The 25,134-nt window shown below is 36.2% G+C and overlaps 4 protein-coding genes across 5 annotated transcripts; 1 reads left to right on the forward strand and 3 right to left on the reverse strand.

Annotated features, from left to right (window-relative positions):
• Positions 1 to 238: 238 nt before the first annotated feature.
• On the reverse strand, positions 239 to 9,923 carry LOC120282482 (phototropin-2-like). Its single transcript, XM_039289309.1, is given in 27 exon segments — positions 239 to 596; positions 705 to 822; positions 905 to 1,045; positions 1,204 to 1,316; positions 1,405 to 1,456; positions 1,538 to 1,660; positions 1,851 to 1,957; positions 2,072 to 2,121; positions 2,389 to 2,492; positions 2,619 to 2,699; positions 3,272 to 3,356; positions 4,055 to 4,131; positions 4,458 to 4,547; positions 4,712 to 4,771; positions 5,344 to 5,448; positions 5,535 to 5,584; positions 5,994 to 6,100; positions 6,546 to 6,616; positions 6,759 to 6,969; positions 7,098 to 7,359; positions 7,450 to 7,510; positions 7,512 to 7,542; positions 7,659 to 7,841; positions 7,948 to 8,084; positions 8,086 to 8,501; positions 8,844 to 9,362; positions 9,692 to 9,923. Coding segments are annotated over 24 exon segments (2,817 nt in total). The 5' UTR covers positions 8,485 to 8,501; positions 8,844 to 9,362; positions 9,692 to 9,923; the 3' UTR covers positions 239 to 596; position 705.
• Positions 9,924 to 10,988: 1,065 nt separating this feature from the next.
• On the reverse strand, positions 10,989 to 12,819 carry LOC120282493. The gene is made up of 2 exons (XM_039289318.1): positions 11,764 to 12,819; positions 10,989 to 11,230 (listed from the first exon to the last, which is right to left on the reverse strand). The coding sequence occupies exon 1, from the start codon at positions 12,684 to 12,686 to the stop codon at positions 11,778 to 11,780; it is 909 nt and encodes a 302-aa protein (XP_039145252.1). The 5' UTR covers positions 12,687 to 12,819; the 3' UTR covers positions 10,989 to 11,230; positions 11,764 to 11,777.
• Positions 12,820 to 13,709: 890 nt separating this feature from the next.
• On the forward strand, positions 13,710 to 17,309 carry LOC120283469 (glucosamine 6-phosphate N-acetyltransferase 1). The gene is given in 3 exon segments (XM_039290166.1): positions 13,710 to 13,855; positions 13,857 to 14,302; positions 17,013 to 17,309. Coding segments are annotated over 2 exon segments (513 nt in total). The 5' UTR covers positions 13,710 to 13,747; the 3' UTR covers positions 14,262 to 14,302; positions 17,013 to 17,309.
• Positions 17,310 to 18,570: 1,261 nt separating this feature from the next.
• On the reverse strand, positions 18,571 to 21,767 carry LOC120254273 (transcription factor bHLH130-like). Of its 2 annotated transcripts, XM_039262409.1 has the most exons (7): positions 21,264 to 21,767; positions 20,749 to 21,195; positions 19,667 to 19,980; positions 19,341 to 19,511; positions 19,210 to 19,275; positions 19,063 to 19,131; positions 18,571 to 18,969 (listed from the first exon to the last, which is right to left on the reverse strand). In XM_039262409.1, exons 2-7 carry the CDS (start codon positions 21,134 to 21,136, stop codon positions 18,895 to 18,897), a joined length of 1,083 nt encoding a protein of 360 aa, XP_039118343.1. In that variant the 5' UTR covers positions 21,137 to 21,195; positions 21,264 to 21,767; the 3' UTR covers positions 18,571 to 18,894. The 2 variants fall into 2 exon arrangements, with proteins under 2 accessions (XP_039118343.1, XP_039118336.1); XM_039262402.1 differs by having other exon boundaries at positions 20,749 to 21,767.
• Between the last annotated feature and the right edge of the window lie 3,367 nt (positions 21,768 to 25,134).

Here is a 25,134-nt window from a genome sequence, read left to right on the forward strand (position 1 = left end):
GCTTTTTGTCGATTATGATCTTTGATATTATTAGTAGTTTGATATTGTTAATTTATTTTAATTGCCAAATATGCTACAAGAAAGAAGGATACCTCCATTCAACCAAATCGGGTTATTTGAGCAAAGTTATAGTAAGGATTTTTTTATACCGTTCGACGGTTGCATCTTCGTACAACTGAATTTATGAAACAATTAGGACATGCTTTGAGGACATTTTGCGGAATTAACACCATACTCATACTTCAGAGAATTATTTATTTATGAAAACGGGTATCAGAACCATTGACATTAAGCTTTACAATAGAGAGATCTTATTGTAAGTAATACATTCTCTTATTACACATGTCATATTCTTACAGTGATGTAAGTTTTGCTCGAACTCGATGTCTCTTTATAGGATGTGGGTTTTTATTTGAAATCTCAAGATGATGTTCTGTTTTCTTCTATTGTGCTTCTTGTTTTCATACAGCTCGTGAGAAATCCGACACCATAGATTGATCCTCGATCCCTTAAGTTTGTCTAGATAGAACGTCAAACTTGTGCAGAACTCGACAAAACAAGGAAGGATACGCAGAATCCTATAACCATTAAGCTATCTGTATAAACCATAAGACGACAAATAAGTGCGTCAAGTTTGAAGTTTGTGACTATCTCTTAAGGGATGATATCGATTGATCAGTCTCATGCTCAAGAGTATTTATTACCTTAAAAGTTTTCTAGACTGTCAGTGATCATTTGCTCATTGTTCCACTGAAGTTCCATGACCCTTGGATCTGGTTCACTTCCGATTAACTGAAGAGGAGTATCTAGTTCAGGAGGTGTCTGCGTGAAATTGAAATTATTGTTACTTGTTGTCGAAGAAGAATATAATATGAAATACGAAGTTTGGAAAAGAAATACTAACCATGCAACGGATAAGGGGCCAGTTGATATCACGGAAAAATGGGTGTTGTTTGATTTCATTGGCACCAGTGTTTGATCCCAGACGATTAGCAGGATCTCTTTGCAGCAGTGAATGGATTAACTGCCTGGCTGTAAGGCTGACCTGCCAAACCAATGCATAATTAACTGAGAAGATAGTATTGAGTTTCGGTGTATATTGTGCATTGTTGATTCAAAACGTTGTGATGTGTTTTCTTGAGAGAATTTTATGAAGCAAATAGTAACGGAAATGAAACTTTAGGAGAGTATATGTTTCTTTACTGGAATGCTACTAGGAAAGGTGAGGTCTTTGTGCAAGATGTTGCCAAATGTTCTTTGCCTGTTCTTCCCTCGAAATGGTGTTCGACCATATAGCATTTCATAGAGCAAGATTCCTGCATGTTACAACAAGAAGTAAATAACAATTACATGTTAGAAAAAAATAAAAATAAAAAATCTCTCTTTCGACCAACACATGCTCACCTAGTGCCCACCAGTCAATAGCACTGCTGTGGCCTGCTCCTGTTATGATTTCCTGCATTGAATGTACAAAAGAATGATAGTAAATAAAAGAAGCATAATTTTGATTAAACAACAACTCAAGTAATGATCATACGGGAGCAATGTACTCTTCGGTTCCTACGAACGAATTTGACTGTGTGCTTGGTTCTGCAACAAGGGTTGGAGGTTGCTGATGCTTGGACCTTCGCTTCTTTGTTTCTATAGTTTCCTTTATCACCTGCAACATATGAACTATTTCAATACTCCTGAATGAGAATGTATGGTTGCTTTGCACCTCATCACAACCCTTTTGAACAAAAAAATCTTAGAGGATTTAGCTTCATTATCTGTATTTGGCCTTTATAGAGGGAGAATTGTTTGAAGGGGATATCATGAAAGAACTTCCCAAGGAGAAAACAATAGCATACCTGAGGTTTGCTGGATGTTAGAAATGATAGATCGAAATCAGTGAGAACCAAATGGCCATCCTTCTGTAGTAATATATTCTCTGGCTTCAGGTCTCGGTAAATTATTCCTAATAAAAAAATAAATCATTGTTCAGCAAACTTGTTTCTTCGCCTTTGTACTTTACTTGATCCTTTGTTTTTTGATGCAATCAACCCAAATAGTAATTGAGTTACAAGAGTACCCAGACAGTGGAGATATTCCAGACCAATTACAACTTCAGCAGCATAAAACCTGGAATTTTTTTAACAGTCTTGAGGTTAGATTTTGTATGGAGAACAATATAGATGGATTTTCTATTAAGTTAGATAAGAGAAACAAATATTTTAATCACACAACAAGGTGGAATCTCAATAGAAATATTGCTTTATTTCAAATAAGGCATTGATTGGTTGATACATCATACAAAATTTAAACCATCCAACGGGTACATTGAAAAAGAAAGATTGAGTTTTATCTATGCACTCAAAATGAACAATGAATGGTACTTTGACAATATACCTTGCAGAGTCCTCTTTGAAAATCTTCAGGGGTTGCTTGTCAAGCAAAGCAAACAGCTCCCCCCCAGGGCAAAAGTCAGTTATCAAACAAACGTGTGTCGAGGTCTATGAAATAGAGCAGAATCAATATATCATTGTTGGAAGAGATACAACAGTGATATAAACTAAAAACTAACTCATTTCACCCACATATGCAAAGGACACAAAACATTCTTTTGCTGAATCTCATACCTTAAATGAAGTGTACAATGTTGGAAGAAATGGATGGTCTAACAGGGAGTATATTTCCCGTTCTACACATGCCCTATGCACCTGTAAGGCAAAAAATAAAGTAGAACTCTGTCATTGTGAACCCTTCAATTAGTACAATGCCATTCCTCTTAGCATTTTAATCTAAACTCCACATCTTTTTAAGGCCAAGTAACTCCAACTCGAGTGAAAGCCACAGTCTGCTTCGTTGATTATTCACTTATATTAAAAGACAATACTCACAAGGCGCCTTCTGGCTCCTCAGCAGATACATCTTAGTAATTCAGGGAATAGGTGAATATATTTATTTTGCAGGAACTTTGATATATGATGTTTAACCCTATATTGAAGAAATACCTTGTTCTTCTCTGAAATTCAACAAAATGCTTATTTTTACCAAAATATTCTATTTTGTTGTGGATAGGCTGTATTTTAGCCTGTTTCATAGATTGTTTCAGAATGCTAATGGAATCATGCATATGTCAGACAAATAAAAAGTGGCTGTTCACTTAGTCCTTGGCTGCTATAGCCAGAACAAGTATAAATATGCAGCTTTGAGAACGTAGACATTTGAGAAGAAATTGATCAGTTTATATTGAATGATATATGACACATGTGAAGCTGTTTTCACAGACCTTGTTTCGGTTCAACATGACAGATTTGTCCATCGCTTTCATCGCAAATAGCTCACCGGTACCTTGTAGTTCCACAAGATGTACACTGCACAGAATAACTGAAATTAAAATTTGATAAATGCAACTAAACATGTTATTTGGGGGTCTAATTCAATACAAAAGCTTAAGTTAATAGGATGAGAGTCCCAGTCTTATTTACTTTGATATAACCCTTGATATGCACTAAATTATTTTAATTAGTCAACATTACAAATGAAATAAGCTTTGATATGACATGCTAGATGTGAATCAAACATATCATTTGATCTAATTTAATCCAAAAGCTTGAGCTAATAAGATGAGAGACTAAACTCATATTTAGATTCATATTTACCAAATTGGCCAATGTGGGACTATTGGTTACTTGAACAAAATTACTATTGTGCAGACAACTAACTGCTTTCAGGAGCATTCCTTGTTTCCCCAGAGGTTTTACAAGTTTATCAGACTTTAACTTTCTATAATGATACGGTAAAGCACTTTCATAAGCTGTTGCCAGTTCATCCTAGATGGTTTATTGAGAAGAATTTAATGTGTCTTTCTAGAACTCGCTGGACTAAAGGGTAAAAGATAGGGATAAAACATCTTCTTTAGATTGCTTATGATGCTCTTGAAGTAGTTTGAAACCATGCTTTCAGCAAATGTTTTCTTTGGGGAACTTGGATGAGATTACAATAATATAATTAATGCGTCAACAAATTGTAGAATTACTTGGATGAGTTTAGTCTTTGATGGTAACAATACCTGCCAGTATCTCCACAACCCAAAGGTTTAATTGGTTTAAAATGCTTTAAACCAATCTGCTCGCCACTTTCCATTATCTAGAATGAAGAAAATGAACTTAGGATTGATGGAGCAAAGCACAAATGCATAAAATGCTGAGGCTGAGTTTGGAGAAAGTATCTGTATGTAAATTACAATCCTATAGCACAACAGTTCATATATCTACTATGCTCACTGCAGAACACTAGATCTCTCCTGCCAAATTAACTGGCAACAATTGTAGCTTGAAATGATATCAAGCAGGAAGAACTAGTAATATGGATGAACAAGATTTATTTTATGCAAGCTGAAAAAAATTAGAGGTAAATTTTAGCAGAAACCACATTCATCATGTGTGTGTGTGCATGCACACGCAAACACTAACCTTCTGGATTGCTATCCAACAAGAACTACTCCGCTTGTGGGGCTTTGGGAAAACAGGCCTGGAATGGACTGCCCACAGATCTTCTGGTCTCTGAAAATGATCAAGCATTGTGATTAATGTGGGCAGCCAGAGAAATATGGGAACATAGCTTCTATAGAAGAATTTGGCTCTACAAGTAAATAAGATATCAAACGCTGAAATTTTTTCCGTTGATCTTATCGTTTTTAGTAAATAGTGCAAAATATATACCTTACCGAGTTGGCATCAGGTAACTCCCGGACAGCCTCATCAACATTCTCAGCTGTGGCTTTGACCTGGAGAAATCAAAATGTCATCTACTGTAAATCTACTCTTTATGCTCACAGGAATTTTAATTATGTACAAGTAGAGTTATATGGGCATATGGTACACAAGAATCAATCACTTTCACGGGGATCATTGTCTTAATTGTTTGTTACAGTACAACAACAGGAAATATGCTGTCAAAATAAGTAGAAAACAGATGCTATTAAAAAATCAGCTTGTTGGCTACAGAGAGCCACCAAAACAGTTGCTTTGCTCTTCACTGTGGGTTGCATGAGTAGAAGGCTATCAAATTTTGGTTTCCATTGGACTTGTTATGGATGGTGTCTTATTCATCAAGAATTATGATGAACAATAGCATTACCCAATCAAAGAACTTAGCCTATGAACTAGTAATGCACAGGCAAGTAGTGGTATATTATTAATTTGCCTAGAAAATAAAGGCCATATGGTATTTAGACAAGCTATATGTTAGTAAGAACAACCCTTTGAAACTGCTATTTCATAACATGTTTCGAAAACATACGATAATGAACTGATGGCAAATGAAAAATAGGAAACAGTCGATAGAGATGCTGCTTACCACTTTAGCACTCTTCATCTCTGTCGTCTCCGAGAGGCGATTTCGAAGTGGTTCAACATGGTCACTGCCGTCTAGTTGCACACCAATAAAGTATTGAAGTTCACCCTAGCATATACAAAAAGCAGTGTAACTTCAGGAATTTCTACAGTTATAGCAAAGCCTTCATGCAAAGTTAGAATATTTTTGCCTACCGTCTGGTCACGCATGGGTTGCAAGTGGAACAGATTCCAAAATTTTTTCCCTAAAGTAAATTGACACAGGTAGAAGAACTTCATTAGTCAATGAAGATAAAACACAAAATCTCATTCGAAGCATGACAACATGTGTTGAAAAGAGATTTTTGGTAATTTCAGGTCTTCAAATTTAAACTTTTAAAGTTTTTTTTTTAAAATTTTATCTACCTTGTCATTATCCTTTTTTCATTATTATTTTACCCTTATTCTGGATCTATAAATACTTTGGTTTAAAGGTTTATAATCAATCAATCTACTAAATATTTCAGTTTTTACTGAACTCGAGTATTAATTCTTGGATTAGAATTGCATGTTTGGGTACTTCTCCATGTAAGAGTATTTGTTCTTCCCTTAATGCTGCGGTAATCTACCTGCTAGAGAGTCAACTATTTTTGAATCTAAGGCACAAAAGCTTACCACTTTTAGTGTAGTTTATTAACTGCACTGTAATTTCCCTCTGTTCTCTAATAGCATCTCTTATCTTTGCGACAGTTGCTGGATCTGTGTCAGGACCTTGAAGAAACCTGTGATCATCATGGGGATTGGACTTTAGCTTTTACTAGAAGTTATATTTTAAAAAGATTGATAATAATAATAATAATAATAATAATAATAATAATAATAATAATAATAATAATAATAATAATAATAATCGGGCTTACCATTTGAACCTAGATAAAGTTTGGAATTTAAAACTGTCTTAATTATACTGAAGCATGATCATTAAATTGGGAAACAAAAACAATCCTCTTTACCTATAGTTTCGTCTCTTAATTATAGTGTCATTGTGCATTGTATGATCATCATGCATGTACTTAATCTAATGTTTGTTGTTTCCAAAATTCATCTTGGGAAGAAAGTTGGAAATCAAAGCATGTATAAACATTTCATTTGTTTTGGACAGTCATATTAAATAAGAGTTTTTATGTGATAAAACTAACGAATGAGATGCACAGTGAGTTTCTTTACCGGCAGTTCCTTCCAAGAATTTCTTCCCTAGTGTACTCTGTCAGCTCAAGAAAGCTATCAGATGCAAATATCTGCCAAAAATTATGCAACAACAAGGATTTAGTATTTAGCATCATAAGAAGCAAAAATTTCTACATGCTTTATATTTATGCATGAATAGACCAAAAAAGTATCAAAAATGCAAAATTCTGTTTGCTCAGGAGCTGATCTCACAATTGGATTATCTGGAAGCCTTGGATCTGTTATCACAAAATTCTTTTCAATGCGCTCCAAGGTTGTTGCTAAATCAATTCCTTGGCGAATGTCCTTTTCTCTACCTGCACGATCGAAGCTTTCTACGCGCTCTATTTCTTTGGTCATCAACATCTCTGGCTCAATTGCAGATTCACGAATTTCTACAGAACTTTGTTTTCTCACAATAAACCTGGAAAACAATAGGAACGTGCTGCTTTTCAGAGAGCTTTTAATCTAGCAGTACACACTTTTTGAAAGTCATGGTTTGCATGTATGTTTATTGGACATCTTGAATATGTGCTACTTAAAAGAACTCACCCCATTAATGAAGACCGCGCTGATTTCCTGCCGCTTCTTCTCAGTAAGTCACTCTTGGCATCCAAGAGAGGAGACTGTCTTGCCGGAGATTTAAGATCTTTGAGATCTGAAAATTTATGCAAAGGAGAATCAACGACAAATTTTTCATGTTCCTCGAGGTGGGCAGCCATCTCAAGATCTCCAGGAAGAGACTGAGAACGAGGATGCTTCATAGTTTGGACAACCTCTGTAATAGACGATAAAGCTTTTTCCTTCTGTCGATCTTGTACAAATAAAAAACCATTGAGTGGCTTTATTCTTGCCAGTAAAAACTGACGGCAAATTTAGCAGCCAGTGCCAGTGAAGTTCTTACCATCATATCGGATCAAAGACACAGGTAAAGCATTTGGCCTTAATGTTTTATCATTTGTACCCCTCTGTAAATTTGCTGACTTCAACCTGCATTCTGAAATCAAATGGCATGAAATTCAGACATTCTAAGAGACAGAGAACAGCAATATACTACTCTCATTAGAAAGTATTACCGAAATTTCACCACTCAAAAAATGGTGAACCACCTACCCGATGTACTTTATAACCTTGCTGCTGTCATCTCTTATCGGTGTTATAGTGAGAAGGTTCCAAAATGGCGTTCCATTCTTTTTGTAGTTCAAGAGCCTCCCACAGTAGCTTTTTCCATTTTTGACAGCTTCTCTTATTTTAGCAACCTCCTCCTTATCCGTTTCCGGCCCTTGGAGAAATCGACTGCACAACCAAAGAATTAATCATGGACAATAACAAGCCAGCAAGACCAACAATTTCAACAAAAAAAGTTTTTAGTAGAGGTTCATCTACAAGATACGGTTGTCACCAGTTTTTCCCAATGACTTCCTCCGTCGCATAACCTGTCATGCTGAAAAACCCGGCGCTGGCATAGACTATGGGGCAATCTGGCCTGGTTGCATCTGATACGACAAATGTCTGCTGCAGGTTCGACAAGGCATCCTTTGAGTTCTTGAGAGACTCTTGGGAAGCTTGTATCCACAGGGCGGCTAGACTCATCAACTCCGCTTTTAATTTCTGAACTTTTCTCCCTGGATGTCTTGCGTCCTTCCGATGATGATCTCAACGCAAGAGACAGGTTGTTCAGATTGCCGTCCTCTGACTTTACGACTAGTCCCCATTCTGCTACTCTTTCAACGACATTTGTCTCAGGCAAAATTCCAGGAAATTGTTTGCTGCCAGAGTCACTCATCTGCTCATTTATCTCACTATAGTTTCGAGTTTCATCCTGATTCTTAGTTGGAAATGCCATCCATTTCTCCAATTCCTCATTATCCACCATTGCTGCTTGTGACTCTCCTTCAACCTCTTGAAAAGGTGAGTTTGATGAGTTTGACATCATCATCCTTGAGCAATTCTAATCTGTGTAAGTAGGAACTAGTCAAAAAACAATCACACATGCTATGGTCTCTCCATTATTTTTCCATTAGAGCTTGTTCTGAAATTACACTGCCTACAATCACAACCAAAGTAAAATTCTTAGTTAACCAACATTTCTCTTGCCCATTGTTTCATTCATTTATCCTGCATCTCAATTATAAATCAATTTCTTTAATCAAAGAAATCCAATTTTCAAAGTAAAACATTAATAAAGACACAACACACACACAAACAACAACAACATAAACACTGAATTGTGCTAGTAATCAAAGTTGAACAACAAACAAAAGAATCGTGACAAACATAAAAAAATCATAAGAGTACCTGGTGAAACAGGTGTTGAAGATCATTAAGGATGAAGTCTTCGTCAGTCAGTCATTTGAGGAGACTGGAGAAGGTGGATAAGAAAGACTGGGAATTGGGTGAGAGAGCTCTGCACTAAAGACTCTCTCTAATTGGTTTGGCTACAAGATAACATCCCCCCATTTGAAGACCCACTGTTCCGACCCATCAACATCCACCATTGGTTTATCCACAGTCAGCACACACGGAAGGGTGGATGTTGGTGACAGGGGGTTTTGGGTGCTGTCATGGTCACGAGGCAACGTGATCGATTTCGCGCCATGCACTACCTCCCGTTTTTTCTGCGGCCCAGAAATTTTGGTCTCAATAAAACCCTCCCATGTAACTGTAAAAATGGTTTTATTTATTTATTTACTTTGCTGCTGATAAATATCTCTGTGGAAAAACAGTGCAAGAACTCATCCAATTAAACTAAACCACATCCTTCTTTTCTAATTATAATTGATCTTGTGATTCTTTCTTGAATATTTACAGCTCCACCTGTAAAAAAAAATCATGGTGAAGAATTCAGCTTTAACGATAAAAAAAATCATTGGTCAAGGCATATAACTACTTCATGTCCTCGGTGTCACCAGTACCACTCGTATGGTTACTATCTTTCTACGGTTAAGCCCCATTTCACTTTTTGAAAAAAAAGGAACCAATGGCATGATAATTTTAGGAGCATAAACATCAAATCCTATCTATTCTTTGGTACAATTGGCATGGCAGTTGACAAGCGATAGACCATGACTACTGGGGATACATGGACCGTATAATATGCAATGAGATGACATCGATGAATATATATGAAGCATGTATAGATCTACCTTATCTTGTCATAGTACCAGGTATGTCAAGTTGCAAGGGCAAGGAATAACCAAGCAGACGGCCTTGCAGCCACAGCCCCAAAAGTCCTTGCTTGTATACCTGCTCATGGACGTGGCTGTTGTTGTACGGGGGTGAGAATTGGCCAGGTTTGCCGCTGGCTGATTATAAAAGCAATCTCTTTCTTTTGGTCTCTGACAAAGCAAATAATGAAGCTGGGACAGCATGGTAGGCCACTGGAGACAGACTTCACCTTCACTCCCTGTCAATGCCATAGCCACATATTTCTCAGATTCTTTGGTATTTACATTTACACAAGGGGTGATCAAGTTGAATTCACTGTAAGAGTTGACTCATTCAAGCAGGAAAAAGCATGCAGGTTGTTGGAGAGTGGTTACTGGATTGGACTTAGAAGACCCCTTTGGTTAGTTATAGGATTCTGATTGGAACTGTCAGCTTGTAGAGAAAAAGTAAGAAGCAAAGGTTTCTAATACTTCAATAAGTTGTTTAACTAGACAAGAAGACACAAAGTAGAGGCACCACTAACATATGTCTTGCCTTAACATGCCAGAAATGTTATCCATGTGTTTGCAGATCCAGTTGTACCTACAAAAAGGACAGAATTTAGAAACCTTAATGGTTACAGCAAATTAAAGTTCACGCTTTAAGAATTCGGCAACTTCACAAACAAAAGAAAGGCCCAAAAAAAGGGTTGCTTAGTGTAATGAACAAGTTAAAAGAGGCCTGAATTCTATTGACCAACGTGCCCAAATTTCAGGTTTCATGAACTAGCAAAACCACATGATAGAACAATATGTAATTACTGCTAGATGAATCTAGTATCCTTTGAATGCCCACAGTTGAGAGCTGAGGTAAATTCAACACTTTCGTAGAGGTTTCACAAAGAACAAGTGGTTCAACAAATGTTGTGAAATGGAAACCAATGATCAAGTGGTCTATTGGTATTTAGGTCCCTATTAAAACTCTTCACAAGTGGTGAGAGTTCGATTTTCGGATGAGGGCACATTTTTGAGAATGTGAGTAGTGACTGTGCGATGGTAGTCCCAGTGCCCACATGTGCGCAAGCCCCTACTCTTTACTTGCTCCCCCGAGACTTGTGCACGCCCCTACTTTTTTTAACGGTTTAACTGCTCATCTTGGTTAAAAAAATGCTATGAAATGGAAAAATAGATTTTCCAAAATCAAAATTTGACAGATCCGCAATGGTTACCTTTGAGTTTTGAGAAAAAGGGTCATTGCGAGAAAGATACAATTTCAAACAGCATATGTATTGACACTTATATGGTAAAGCTTCTTATAATTAAGCAACTTTCTAATGCGAAGAAATTTTTTTAATTTTTAGAGGCTAGGCGGTTAAGAAAGGTAAAGACGTGCACAAACCTCAGGTGGAGCAAGTGAGAATGGAGTCTGCACACATATGGACATTGGAACCGCCCGCACATAATTACTATTCACACTTCCAGAAATACACCCTCACCGGTAATTCGAACTCTCACCACTTGAAGGGTTCTAACAAGAATCTGACAACCAATAAAACAATTAGTCGTTGGTCTAATATGAACAAATTAAATATAAAGCCATATACAACAACCAGGTCTCAAACTGCATAAGCTTCAGACACCTCATGAATAACTTCAATGTGGCATGTTGATTATAAGCGGAACAAACTGTAGAACTATTACTGTTTATTTAGCTATTTCTAATTCAGCAGAGGCCCTGTTTATTCATATACACAGTTTGTGCTTTTGATAAGCAACATCAAGTTACTGTGTCCTAAATCACAAATCTAAGACTGCAAATCTCAGAAGAACTTCAACACATCAATGCAAAATAAGAAACACATATTAAGTTCAAGGATCAAGGATTCTGAATTAAATCAAGTCTGAAAGCAAAATTCACAAGCTTGATGCTAGTTCATTCTCCACAAACAACAAGAACAAGTATCACCATTATCAAGATAGATAGCAATTAAGTATCCAATGATCAAGCAAAATACAGCATAGAATTCCTAAATCAATAACCAAAAAGAGAGTTTGAAGTTTTGAGGCAGTACCGAAGTCAAAGCTGTCAGCTTTCAGAGCTTTCATCACTCCATCTCGAAGTTAAGGCTTCCAAAATCCCATCAAAGCTGCTGAACTTGGAGTTCACGACGTCCACCGTGATCCCTAACCTCTCCGCCCCTCTCGCCGTCACAGGCCCGTGAGCCGCCACCACCATCTCCGGCCATCGCGTCCTCACCCTCCCCCATTCCCACCCGAACTCTTCCAACCCTTTGAGCAACCCTTCAACCTCCGCCGAGCTCGTGAACACTATCGCGTCCAATTTTCCATCCAATCTCACCAATGCCTCCACACACCGCGGCCCCGCCCACCTCGTCTCGTATGCAGGAACCCTAATTGCCACCCAATTCCGTGATTCCAAATCCCTGATGAAATCTGGCACCACCGGAGGTTCCTCCAGATCAACGACGTCCGGCACCGGACACAGGACTCTCCTTCCAATCCCATCGCCGAGAGCCTCCACGAGACCTGAAGGGGAAGCGATCTCTGGGACCAAAACCCTTATTCTGCTAGGGTTTCGACACAGCTTGGAAAGCAGCCCGTTATCGTGAAGAAGCTCCGCGTCACGACCGAGGGCAGCGACTGTTAGTGGATCTCCGAGGTCGGAGAGAGGCGGAGTGGCTTCAGCCAGTGAGCAGATCGCTGCGGCGGCAGCCGATATGCCAGCGCGAGAGGTGAAGGCAAGGGCAGTGAAAGGATCTAGGGTTCCGGGAAGGAAGAAGGGAGAGATGGCGGCAAGCGTCCGAGGTGTTGCTCCAACGGCGACGGTGGGAATAGCGAAGCATTCGGCGCCGGCGATCTCGAGGAGGCCGGAGAGGCGAGGTGCGTAGCTCGTCGGCGTCGTGAATGCGATGCGGCGGCCGGCGATAGCTGCCGTGACGGGAACGGAGCCTCCGGTGGCCATTCCGATGAGCATTCTGAGGTGGAGTGTTCTTTTGTTTGACTAGTCAACCTTTGGTTTATTTTTATTTAAAAATGTAATTAGACATTTATGACCTTGATTTTAAGACTAATTATTTGTTAGCTTATTAGCTGTTAATTAGTTTTGGGAAATTTGTGTGTGCATATTATTATTGAACTTTGACATAAATATATATATATATATATATATATATATAGAATATGTACTCTGGGATGTTCGTAAAACATCCCCAGATTTACAAAAGGTAAAGAGATAGAAGAGATGAGAGATATAAAAATAAATGTCCCTGGATTTAAAAAAATAGAGACACAAAGAACATACAGATAGGTTGATAAACAGTAAAGTACTCTCTCTGTTTCTTTTTATCTGTCATGAATAACCGAATCTCACATACTAAGATAGTTGGTTATTTCACATAATTTAATAAGAAAAGAATTGAAATTGAGTGTTAGAGTAATTTTAGGAAAAAAAAATAATAAATGTTTCTTGATGTTTAAAAATGACAGATAAAAAAGATATGGGTTTATGACAGATAAAAAGGAACTGAGGGAATAAACAGTAAAAATCTATATTGATTCCCACCTGTGGGTATGGTGTTTTTTGTTAAATTTTTTAATTAAACTATAGTGCTAATGAAAATCAAATTCAACAGCTCGTGTTAATAAAAGTAAGGTCCGTTAAAATTGGGTTAGCCAAAGGTAAAACATTACATGGGTCTCAATTTAAATAATTTCTTTTTAGCATTTTTACTTAATTATTTAAAGTTTATGTTTCTTCTCAATTATTTAAGGTTTTTATCTTAGCTTATGGTAAGTTTAATATATACATATACATATTGCATAGATAAAACTTATTTCAAGCTTTTTATCTTAGTTTTTACTATATAAATAAAATATAAATATTAATAAAAGTCTACAAGGAGTTTGTTCGGATCCGCATCCAAACCCGGATCCGATAGCATATCGGATTCTTATCTCACATCCAAACCACGACATTTCGGATCGGGTTTTCTCGTGGGCTCTCTCTCTCTCTCTCGCAGAGCGCGCGCCCAAAGGATGGCATCCGATTCCTCCGCCGCCGCCGCCGCCGCCGCCGCCGCCTCCACGGCCATCGCCGTCGATGATCCTCTTCCGATCCGCCGCCTTGAGCCGTCTGACAATGCCAAAGGGCTTCTTCGCTCTTCTCTCTCAGCTTTCTCCCTTGCCCCCCGTCCCGGACGACGCTTTCCAGGCCCGTCTCGCGGAGATCAACGCCCTCGGCGCCGATCACCTCATCGCCGTCGTCGAGGACCCTGCCACTTCCCGCATTGTTGCCACCGGATCCGTCTTCATTGAGAAAAAGTTCATCCGGGGTTGCTCCAGTGTCGGCCACATCGAGGACGTCGTTGTCGATGCAGCAGCGCGCGGGCGGAGATTGGGGCAAAAGATAGTGAAGTACCTTGTTGAACACGCGAGAGCCAATGGGTGCTATAAGGTGATCCTGGATTGCACGCCGGAGCTCAGAGGGTACTACGAGAGCTGTGGATTTGTTGAGAAGAACATCCAAATGGCGATCTATTTCAATCATTGAGGCCTGGGTCTGGGGTTTTGCTTCTGAATTCTGTTAGTTTGGTAAGTTTCCATTATTTCCCCATTTGTTTTAATGCATTTGTAGTTCATGATTTCGTTTTTATGGTAATTATGTGGTTCATGTCATGGATTTTGCTTATCTGTTTACGAGTTATGTGAGAAAATTTATGGTTTTTGTTTAATTTAAGTGCTTTGTAATGAACATAATACAAAATGTAGTTTCTTATGTGCTTGTTTGTTTTGTAAAAATTGAATCTTTATTTGGGGATGGCTTTGAAGTGAAGAATGCTTTGAAATTAGATTTCTTGTTGCTGATGTGCATATTGTGATTTCCCCTGATTTGTTGTTGTAAAGTTGTCATAAATTGCTCATTTGAACTTTGTAAAGATGATGGAAGTTTGATTGAGGAGGTTGACCATTTATACTTGACGTGCAAATGTTATTAACTTGGTTGTATATTTTTGTTTTGGGGAAAATATGTTGTATATATATATATATATATATTGCTTGAGATGGTAACAGATTTGGATCAAATTGTTTTAACACATTGAATGTACTGTTGATGGTTTTCATGTGCGTGATTTATGCTAAATGAGTGGATATTATCCTTTTGTTTTAGTTTTGATTAACTTTAAGATTTCAGTTTGCTATTTTGGTGAGGTAACTTAATTGGGCTAAGAAATTTGCCTTTCATGTTAATAAGTAGAGAGTGAAATCCTAGGAGCTCATAAGTAGATGGTTTTAGGCACTGCCCCCTTGTTAATGATTATGCAATTCTTCCATTTACTTTGCTTTGGGATTCTTTGCTATCATCTCATTTTCTACTGCAGCAATTATGAGGTTTCTGCTCTAGAATATTACTAATAACATGTATCACTTCCATGGGATTTCTTATTCTAGTTGTTGATTGATGCTTGAAGACAAATAACTTTTATTAATAGGTATATGGTTTTATCAGGCAGAAGATTGGTTGAACAATTTGCCTCATATGTAGGATCCATGATATTCACCCTTAAGATAAAATAAATATTATTTTTGGGAAATTATGTTATTTAATGATTAAGGAGAATGACTATAATAAGATGCAAGATTATGTATATTTCAGCTCCTGATATTGTTGAGCCACTGTGGGCTTGAAGTATTCCACATTGAAGGAGGGTTGGCAAAAGCTTGAACTGGATTTTTGCAAGTTAGACATAAGATAGCCTTTAGCCCATTTGATCATCTCCAATGTGCATGCAATTTACTCAAGGTTTTATTTGTGCCTCTTTCTATTGAAATATAAAGGTTGAGTCTTTCAAGAATATTAAGAATTCCTTTGGGCTTGACAAGTTACAAAGTTCTCAGTGGTACTCTTAAGGAATGGAGACCTTAGATACAATCATGAGATGACCTTTGGCCAAATGACCAAATCAGAGGTGCAGCATTTCAATATGTTTATTCATTGGGAAATTCTTGCCAAATTATTTCCAGATCTGTAATGGACTCTTTGAAGTGTGTAAACAACTAGTGGAAAAAGGATAGAATAAAGGAGAGATGCACAAATCCTAACTCATCTTTAGCTACTTGAGCATGGACAATTGCAAGTCATATTTCCCTTGGTCGTATTTTATTCTTACTTTATTCTAATGTGGCACTATTGTACTATACCAACTAGTCATCCGAATTATAAAATCAAGGTATCACACTGTGTTGGCATTCTTCAAACTAATGGTACAGAAGGAACCTGAGCTCTTTTAGCATCTTAAGGTTGGGTTTCAAGTTGTAATTCCTATTGATCAGTAGTCAGTCCTAGTAATTGTCACCTAGCATATAATGGCAAATGCTTTAGTTACTGTTACAATTATTTTTAATTTTTCAGATTGCAGATTACCCCCAATGCTTTTCACCTAATAGTTCTCCAAGATTCTGGCACTAATCTAGGAGGGCAAATTAATTATTTTTGTAATTATTATTTTATCCTAACAAATGATCTTTGAAGCACTTCTTATCTTCTTGCCTTTTACACATGAGATTGTCTACTAAACCTTTCAATACCCTTGACCAAATGATTAATCTTTTTTCCTTTTAGGCATCTTAAGTTCTCCATTTTTTGTTAAAAATATCTTTTATAAATATCACTAGAGTGCAACAAGTACTACATTGTCCTTTTTTCATTTGTGACATTCCCCATCTAATAGAGATGGTTTATCGACTAGGAATATGTATACATTAATGATTCCGTGCTTTTAAGAGTACGTTTCGAACTAGATGAGGCAAAAGGACAGAACTCATGGCCATCTATGTTGCCTTGCACTTAAAACATTCCTGAAACTCAACAAGGATAATAATGTTATGGTATCCAACATAGAAGGTGCTTGCAAACCATGTCCAAAACTTGAAACCATCTTCTTTTGGAGAAAAGGTAGATGTTCTGAAATCATGTTTGCACTCTCCTTGTTTCAGTAAGCAGCACTCAAAGATGGTCCTTCTATTACTGCAATAATGTTTCTTTACCATATCTGACATTCCAAACCTTGGTGGAAAATACTCTTCTTAGATGTTCAAGTGGTGAGCACTATCAGCATTGCAGTGCTCTGATGCCAAACATTTTACCTGGTTGATACTTATTCCCAGCTTTCTGCTCTTGTGCAACATCCATAGCTTTTTGTCCTTTAAAGAACATTCTTTCTTTTTCACTTATTGCATACTAGAACTTCATAACCATTGCTTTCCTTACACACTTACAGAGCCATATCCTTTTCTGATGCAGGTATTGCTCAAAAAGTCCGAATGCTCGCCTGGATGCCACGACAAACCTCATATTGTTCTTCGAAAGCACGCCTCTGACTCGATTAAGCTCAATAGACGATACTTTTATTTTATCTTTCGCTCTGCAATGTTCGATAAGATCGCAATTTGGCACCTTCCCACCTTCACTGGAATGCACTAAAGTAAAAGCTGAACTCCCACTCAATCTATGGTACTCTTTGCCTTTTCACTTTCAACTTCTTGTTATACTTCTATGTTTTTAACTATCAATAAGATTAGTCACATTTTGTTGATCAAATCTATATGAATGCTTGATAGCAATGAATTATTATTATTAATTATTAAATATTAGTTGACAATGCTGACTTGAAATTATAATATAGTCTTTTAAAAGGAGGTATGAGACAAAAGAAGGATAACTTTACTGACTATTGAATTTATTTTATTGAATGAATGCCTGCTCTTCAAAGGCAGGAAACCAAAAGCCAATTTTTCTTGATGTTTTATGGCAGGTGCATGTATCATGTTTGTGTGTCCATTTTAGTGATGGCTTTTATTTTATAATAATAATAATAATAATAATAAATATCATAGAAAAATATTATATTTGCTTTACAGTCTTATCAATGTTCAAAGTTTTGCGTTTACACCCCTGAGGTTATACTTAATTCTTATCTAATGACCCTTTAGAAGTCCAAATGATTTTTGGCTTTTTGTGTATATATACATTACAAGGGTCATAATTGCTGTGTCTTAAAATATCAATGATCATACGTACACGAATACGAAAAAAAACAATGTAAAAAGACAAAACTACCCCTGTTTCTATAGGTCTGGAACTGAGTCTAAATAAATAAATAACCCTCCCAAAAAATTAATAATTCTGTGTATATATATAATTAAAAAAAACTACCTTTTTCTTTGTAAAAATCTCTAGTTTAATCTCATCTCTAAAGTGAAGGTGCCTCTGTGTATATATATATATATATATGTATTTGATGTATTATTATTATTATGATGATGATGATATATCATTTAAATTTTAGGGAATAGAAATAGGTATGAATGGAAGAGATAAGGGAAGCATTCCAACCAATAATAATACCAAATAGTCTAAGAAAACCTACTCGTATTCAGTGCAGTGATGAGAAGAGGTCCAAAGATAAGGGTAAGGGTAGGTTTGGGGAGTTGTGGATGGATCATGAGGGTCCTTAAAATGTATGGAAATAAAGGTCCATCTTTTCCACCTTTCTTTTCTCTTTTGTGGTCCTCCAAAAGTCATCAATGTAGGGACCAAAACCAAATCCATAGCATCCAACTCTTTTTTTTAATTTTTTTTTTTGGCAAAAAAATTCATCTTTCTTCTTTCCTTTACCTGCATTCATTTCTTTTCCTCAGAGATAGCAAAGCTTGAAAGCTACCTTTCCACTCTTCTTAGCCTTTTTGTTTTGATGCTGAGAGTCAGGGACCAGTTGCCATTTATCTCTTTCGGTCGTCGTCGTCATCGATCACGGACCGATCGAAATTGAACGGCCGAGATCGCTTCGTGTAGTTGAGTACAGCTACATTTCATCTCCCTTTCTCATTAATAAAAAGGAAAGAGAGTTTTGTTTGCATCACTGACCTAAACATCTCAAGTAATAATAACACAGTGAGACAATTCTAACTAGTTACTAGTAATACATGGTAGAGAACTACATACAACAAGTTGGTATATATATATATATATATATCTAATAGTTATCACAATGCTATACATTTCTTTGCTCACTAGAGTGCTTGAGATGGGGCATAAGAAAGCTCCCATTTCTTATGACGGGAAGTGTATACGGTACTCGAAGATATCATCCCTCTTCTTCTTCGTCGTCGTCGTCTTGTCTTCTTCAATTTGATGGATTTGGATAGGTTTTCTGCTTGCTAGCAGAACAAGTGCAGCTTGATCGGCTTTCTGATATCGTCTAAACAGGACAAGTGTTTGTGATAATAATTAGACTCTGAATACGACAATAAACAAAGAACAAGGATTTGGTGTTTGGTTTGCATGGCATTACCTTGACCTGTTTCTGGAGATCTTTTATGTATTCGACCGCCAAATCTAACATGTCAGCAGTGTTTGTTTGCTGAAAACATCGGAGGAATGTGTTCGAAGATTGTTAATGATGCTTGGACAATTAAACATGCATTGAATGTAATTTTACCTTGTCCATGTTAGGGACGAGTTCTTGCAATTTCCTCATCCTTTCGCTAATCCGAGTTCTTCGCACCTGAAACAACTTCATTGTATGAGTACATGCAAAAGCTATCAAAAAGTTAGACCAAAGTCTTTTACCCTCTCGGCGATACTCCGGGGATGAGTGGCACATCCTCGCTTAGCCCGTATTTTACATGGTACCGCGTCTTGGAATTGGAGAAACTTTTCCATAGCAGCCATCTCCGACGAGGTCTTTGGCAAACTATATTGATGCGTCAATCCAGAAACATGACTTCGAAGACCTCCATTCTGTCGTAAACCAAAGCCTCGCATTTTAGACATACGAGCAATAATCTAGTCCATATAAGAGTATTCTCCGCGCTCCATGACTCATGGTCTCCTTATATTTCTTAACAAGATACACAAGCAAGACATGGCGAAAAGAGAACATTAAGAGGAAATACCTGAGGTTCTGATTGGTTTAATCCAGCGATAATCTTCCCGTCAGCTTCCCGGGTTCTCTTGAGACCAGAGAAGTTGTCGGTAAGCATAGCGTTATCATCCCAAGTGCCAACAGGATACCCGGGGATATAACATCGGCCACCACCATTGCCACTTCCAAGATTACTCTCCTCCGGGCTACTTCCGCCCATGCTTTCACTCCCCATCTCGGATATCTGCGACATTATAGAACCCTGCCTCGACGAAAAACTTATCTGATGATTCAATCTGTTTTGCTGTAACCCTCCTTCTCCCATGCTCCTCATCACATTATAACCTAAATATCATCAGAACACTCTATATAATTCCAATGAATGAGAAATATATATACATATATATGTGTGTGTGTATATTTCTATTTCTGCAACAGGATCAATCAAATCAGCAACAGAATGCAAGAAACTGAAAGAAATTTTTTTCCCAAAATGAACAATTCGTTGGAATGATATTGAACAATCAATGAGCCATCACTGGACTAATTCAGGCATTGATAACTCAAAACAAAGACAGTGATTATGCTATGAAGCTAATAATAGAAACTCAAAGGAAGGACCATGTCTTGATTTCAATCCACTGAAAAATTTCCCAAAATGATGAGAGAGAGAGAGAGAGAAAAAAGTTCCCAATGTTTATGTTATTTTGTTCTAAAGCCAAAAATTCACAACAAAATCAGATAAATTTTTTTTTATTTTCTTTTATTTACTGATTCAAACAAAATCAAACAATTCTCATGCACTGTGCACTGATCCAAAGATTGAATCTTTTCACCCCAAATGATATCAGTTCCCATTCCAGAGAAAGAAAAAAATAAAAGAAAGAAGAGTTCTCAACCAAAAATCACCAAAAAAAAAAAATCAGAGAAATTTTTTGCTTTGTCACAGATTAAAACACTACAAAACCAGTTTTCCAAACCAAAAAGTTAAAAAAAAAAAAAAATCTCCAAAGAAATCTCATGCACTTGTGTTTAGAAGCTAAAAATTTCCAAAATTGAAGCTTTTTCAGCCAATGAAAACAGTCCCCAAAACTAAAGAAAGAAAAATAGTACCATTGTCTACGTTCAAGTGAGAGAAAAGACCAGCAGGGGAGCTGCTCTGCCTCACAAGATTGGAGCAGTTCTCAACGCCGCCATGAGACCCATAGTACATCGGTTGCTGCCGCTGCTGCTGCTGTTGTTGTTGCTGTTGCTGCTGTGATACCACCACGTCAGCACCGCCGGCGTGTTCCATCGGACCGGAGGCTGGAATCGACCCGGCGGGATGAGATTGGGGATGGGGCTTGTCCTGGTGATGGAGATCGGGGGAGAGGAAGCGAGCAAGCATGGAGTCGGGGCTAGAAGGGCGGGCAGCTGGGAGAAAGTCATCGACGGCCTCACCTAGAAGGGAGCTCGGCGCCGACCGGTACCGGAGAAGACCACCAGGACCGCCGGGACCCATCTGGCGGCGCTGGAGTTCGGATCCCGAGGGGAACGTGAGGTTGAGATCTCTCGATGACGCTGGTGAGCCGTACATCACTGAATCACACCAAGCAAAAGCACCAAAAGATCGAATTTTTTTATCGTACCTTTCTTCAAGGATTTAACACCGATCTAGAGCTCGATTTCAGCTAAACCACCGCGTCTTCTCCTCTTCGCCATTAGAGCAGCTGAAAAAGCTCCAACTCCTCCAGAAAATCCCAACCCTAATCTCCAAATCACAAATAGAAAACTCCACTACGCTCCAATGAACCCTAACCCCCGATTCCTCTCCAGCTCAAAACCCCAAGAAATCACCACGAAACTCAACCCCCAACTCCAATCCAATCAAAATCCTCACCTTATCTTCACCTCAACCCCATGAATCTCCACAAAAACTCGTCAACAAAAACCCAAATTCTCACAAAAAATCCCCAAAAAAACACCAAAAACAACACAACTCCTCCTCCTCTCCTCAGACCTCCACCCTTCCACACACCATCACCGACCTCCACAGCACCATCAATCGATCTCTCGCCCCCTTTTCCACTATTTTTTCCTCTAAAAATCTCAACTTTCGTCTCTTCAAAGCACCAAAACCAAAGAGAACACTCAGAGACGCCATCACTCGCCCGCCATTTATACTCCCAACCCCATAACAATACCCCTTGGATTTCACCTTATTTACTAAAACGCCACTGAGTTATTCACAAAAACCACTACCGTGATCCACCTACGTGGCTACATCTCATTAACTCAACTATGCCAGCGTGGACAGTGGCTCACGTTAGTAAGCGTTGACTGCGGGATCATGTTACCGCAGTTCTTTTATTATTTTTTTAACTTGTTTTAGAAGAGGACTTTTGTTATGGATGATATATTTTATTTGATTTATTTTAAGATTCTTTTTTTACTTTCATTACTTGGAATAATTATTGGCCCTTTTTAAGTTCTTCTTTTGGAATATTTGATTCCATGTTTTTTCACTTTTGTTTGGATAAAAATGCACCCTTGTTAGATTTTATAGATGTCTCATCACTTATCTCAATTTAAACCAATCTTGTTTAATAGTATTAAGATATTTGTCAAAATATTTAACTATCTAAATTTATAGCTCTTTTACGTTAGGAATAATAGGCTTATTCTTGCTTGTTATATTCTTAAACTTAATATAATTTTTTTTATTCAAATCAATTTAATTTTATGTACTATATATAACTCACCTTTGATTCTGTGTCACCTCGACTATATTATTATCAATGTATATCATCATTTTATATTTTTCACCTGTAATTGCTTAATGTTATTTTAATATATATATATAAAGGTATTTAGAGAAAATTCAAGAAAGAAAATAAGTATATATTGTTTTCATATTTAAATACTGTTTTTTTTTAAAAAAAATTATGATAATCAATTGCATTCATAGCCTATTGGCATAGAATCCTATGTGTGCTGACGAAATAGAAAGGAGAGGTCGAATCCCTGTACTGAGAATGCGTGGTATATATATTTAGAAAGCTTGTAAAAGCCCCTGACTATGATTTGTTTGCTTTGTTCTAAAAAAATTACAGTAGAATTTATTTAAATTTGAGAAAGATGTTGACAAACACATGATTTATTTTTCAATTTAAATTTATTGAATAAAATAAATATGAAAATTGAAAAAACAAGAAGAAAAAAGGAGAAAAAGATTGAGAATTAGAGCATTGTCTACACTATTTATATAAAAAAAGTAAAATTGCTAAATAAGGTAGGTGTTTTGGAGTGTGGATTCAGGCAAGAAAGTGGAGCCATGAAGGGAAAGATTGATGATGGGTGTGTAATGGATCCTACCCTACCACCCTTTGAGCCTCATCACTTACCCCACCACTACAAACAATGTGCCCTAATTCTCCTTGGCAATCATGGGTATCATCAAAATCCTTACTCCCATTATTTTTCATCCTCATTATAAAATTATTATTATTATCATTAAATTATAAAAAGAGATACGAATAAAGAGCGATATATTTCTCGACTTACATTGTCGACTATAATTGGGCGGAAATACAAGTGCTTAAACTTTTAAAAAAATCTTTCGTTTTGTATTTGATTTTTTTCGAGGGAATCTGAATAAGATGATTGTCTTTAATATAAATAAAAATATAAAAATTAAAATTATAAATAAATTTTTATTATATTAAATAATAAAGAGCTCGCCATATGTATCTAGCCAAGTTTTTGGAGACATGATAATTTGAAGCGTATATATAATTTATGTTTTGTTATTTGATTTATTGCTCTAAAGATTAATTTTTAACAGCAACTATTGTTCATGTATGACCCTAGTGTTTGATTTTTTAAAAATATCTTTTGTTGTTTATTTGATTTTTAAAAGGATCTTAATGAGATGATTGCCTTCAATATGAATAAAAATATGAAAATTGAAATTATAAATAATTTTTTATTATATTAAATAATAAAGAGTTGGTCATCTGTATCAAGCCAAGTTTTTGGAGACATGATAATTTGAAACTAAATAGCATATAAATTTTGTGTTTTGTTATTGTTTTTAGCTAATTTGTTGCTTTAAAAATTAATTCTTAACTCTAATTGTTGTTCATATATGACTCACAAAAGATGAGATTAATGAAATAAAAATAGTTTTTTTTTAACAATTTGTCTCCATCTAATAATTAATATAATAATTAATAGTTGTAAATAAAAACATATAGTAAATATGACAAACCAACTAAAAATAGTATTTTTTTTATTTTATTTTTTTATTTTTTTAAAAGCTATGATATCTAATGATTCACATATCCTTATTACTAATATGACAAATTGACTAAATATAATATTTAGGACTATCATTTTCAAATGGCTTATTTGTTCCTGAATGATTAATTTTTTGATAATTATTTATATTTGGCTTACTAATTAATATTAGTTTTTACAGATGTTCATGTTTATATCTATATATTTATTATTTTATTTTGCTTGTTTATATTAAAGTGTTACTTTTATATAATTGTATTCTAGCGGAGATTAAAAAACTTTATCTTTAATTATCTTAATACTGCATCATAAAGAGCTATGGTTGCACATATATTGTTATTATCATACAAAACTTAAGAGTGCATTAGTTTAACAATAATAATAACAACAACAACAATATCATTATTATTATTTCATAATTTATATATCTCATTTACAAATAGTAAATGTCCATAAATTGAAATATAAGCTTTATTTTTAATGTGACACAAGTAGGCACATCAATTTACATACATCAAATCATAAATAAAGACTATATTAACTATTATGACATATAAGCTTTAGTCTCACAATCCATTCCGTGATTAGAACGGTTCTTTTATCATACTCTTTTCGGTGAAGAATTCTTAAATTTCACCGTCACGATCCATTCGATGATTACAATAGTGTTTTTATCATATTTTTTATAATGAAAAATTCTTATATTTCACCACTGAGATTAGGAAGTACTCAAATAATTGGACAGTCATGTTGTTAATTATAAATATTTCCATTAATTTTTATCTCCACTTCTAACAAAAATTAAAATCAAACTCGAATCTTATATCAATTATCATATATACATATAAATTTTCCCCCCAATTTTAAAAGATATTTTTTCTAATAATACAAATGTAAATTATATTAAAAAAAAACTAGAAGGTCAATTGGTGAACTTAAATAAATTCTCATACAAATCTTATAAACCAGTGCCAACGAACTTTTAGTCTATTATTATAGGGTCCTCTACATAGGATGTTCATGTTATGCTAAAAATGAGGGTTCAAACTTTAGTTCAAGACAGACTTACTGAGATGTTAACTATGCATTTATATATGCTCCTTGACGTGATTTGTCTATATTTAAAAAAAAAATTATATATACGAAAAACATAACAATTTGAGATTAATTATATTAAAAAGATTGCCCTTATCTTTTTTATTTTGTTGTGAATCTTGTGAT

This window comes from Dioscorea cayenensis, chromosome 3 (assembly GCF_009730915.1).
Source record: "Dioscorea cayenensis subsp. rotundata cultivar TDr96_F1 chromosome 3, TDr96_F1_v2_PseudoChromosome.rev07_lg8_w22 25.fasta, whole genome shotgun sequence".
NCBI classification, from domain to species: Eukaryota; Viridiplantae; Streptophyta; class Magnoliopsida; order Dioscoreales; family Dioscoreaceae; genus Dioscorea; species Dioscorea cayenensis.

Bases quoted from the DNA above. Each gene is read 5' to 3' on its own strand.
- LOC120254273 (XM_039262402.1), bottom strand. From the start codon at position 21,211: ATGTACGGCTCACCAGCGTCATCGAGAGATCTCAACCTCACGTTCCCC. The intron at 19,512-19,666 runs GTATTTCCTCTT...GGTTTACGACAG, and splicing joins TAAACCAATCAGAACCTCAG to AATGGAGGTCTTCGAAGTCA. The intron at 18,970-19,062 runs GTAATGCCATGC...TGTCCTGTTTAG, and splicing joins ATCTCCAGAAACAGGTCAAG to ACGATATCAGAAAGCCGATC.
- LOC120282493 (XM_039289318.1), bottom strand. From the start codon at position 12,686: ATGCTCATCGGAATGGCCACCGGAGGCTCCGTTCCCGTCACGGCAGCT.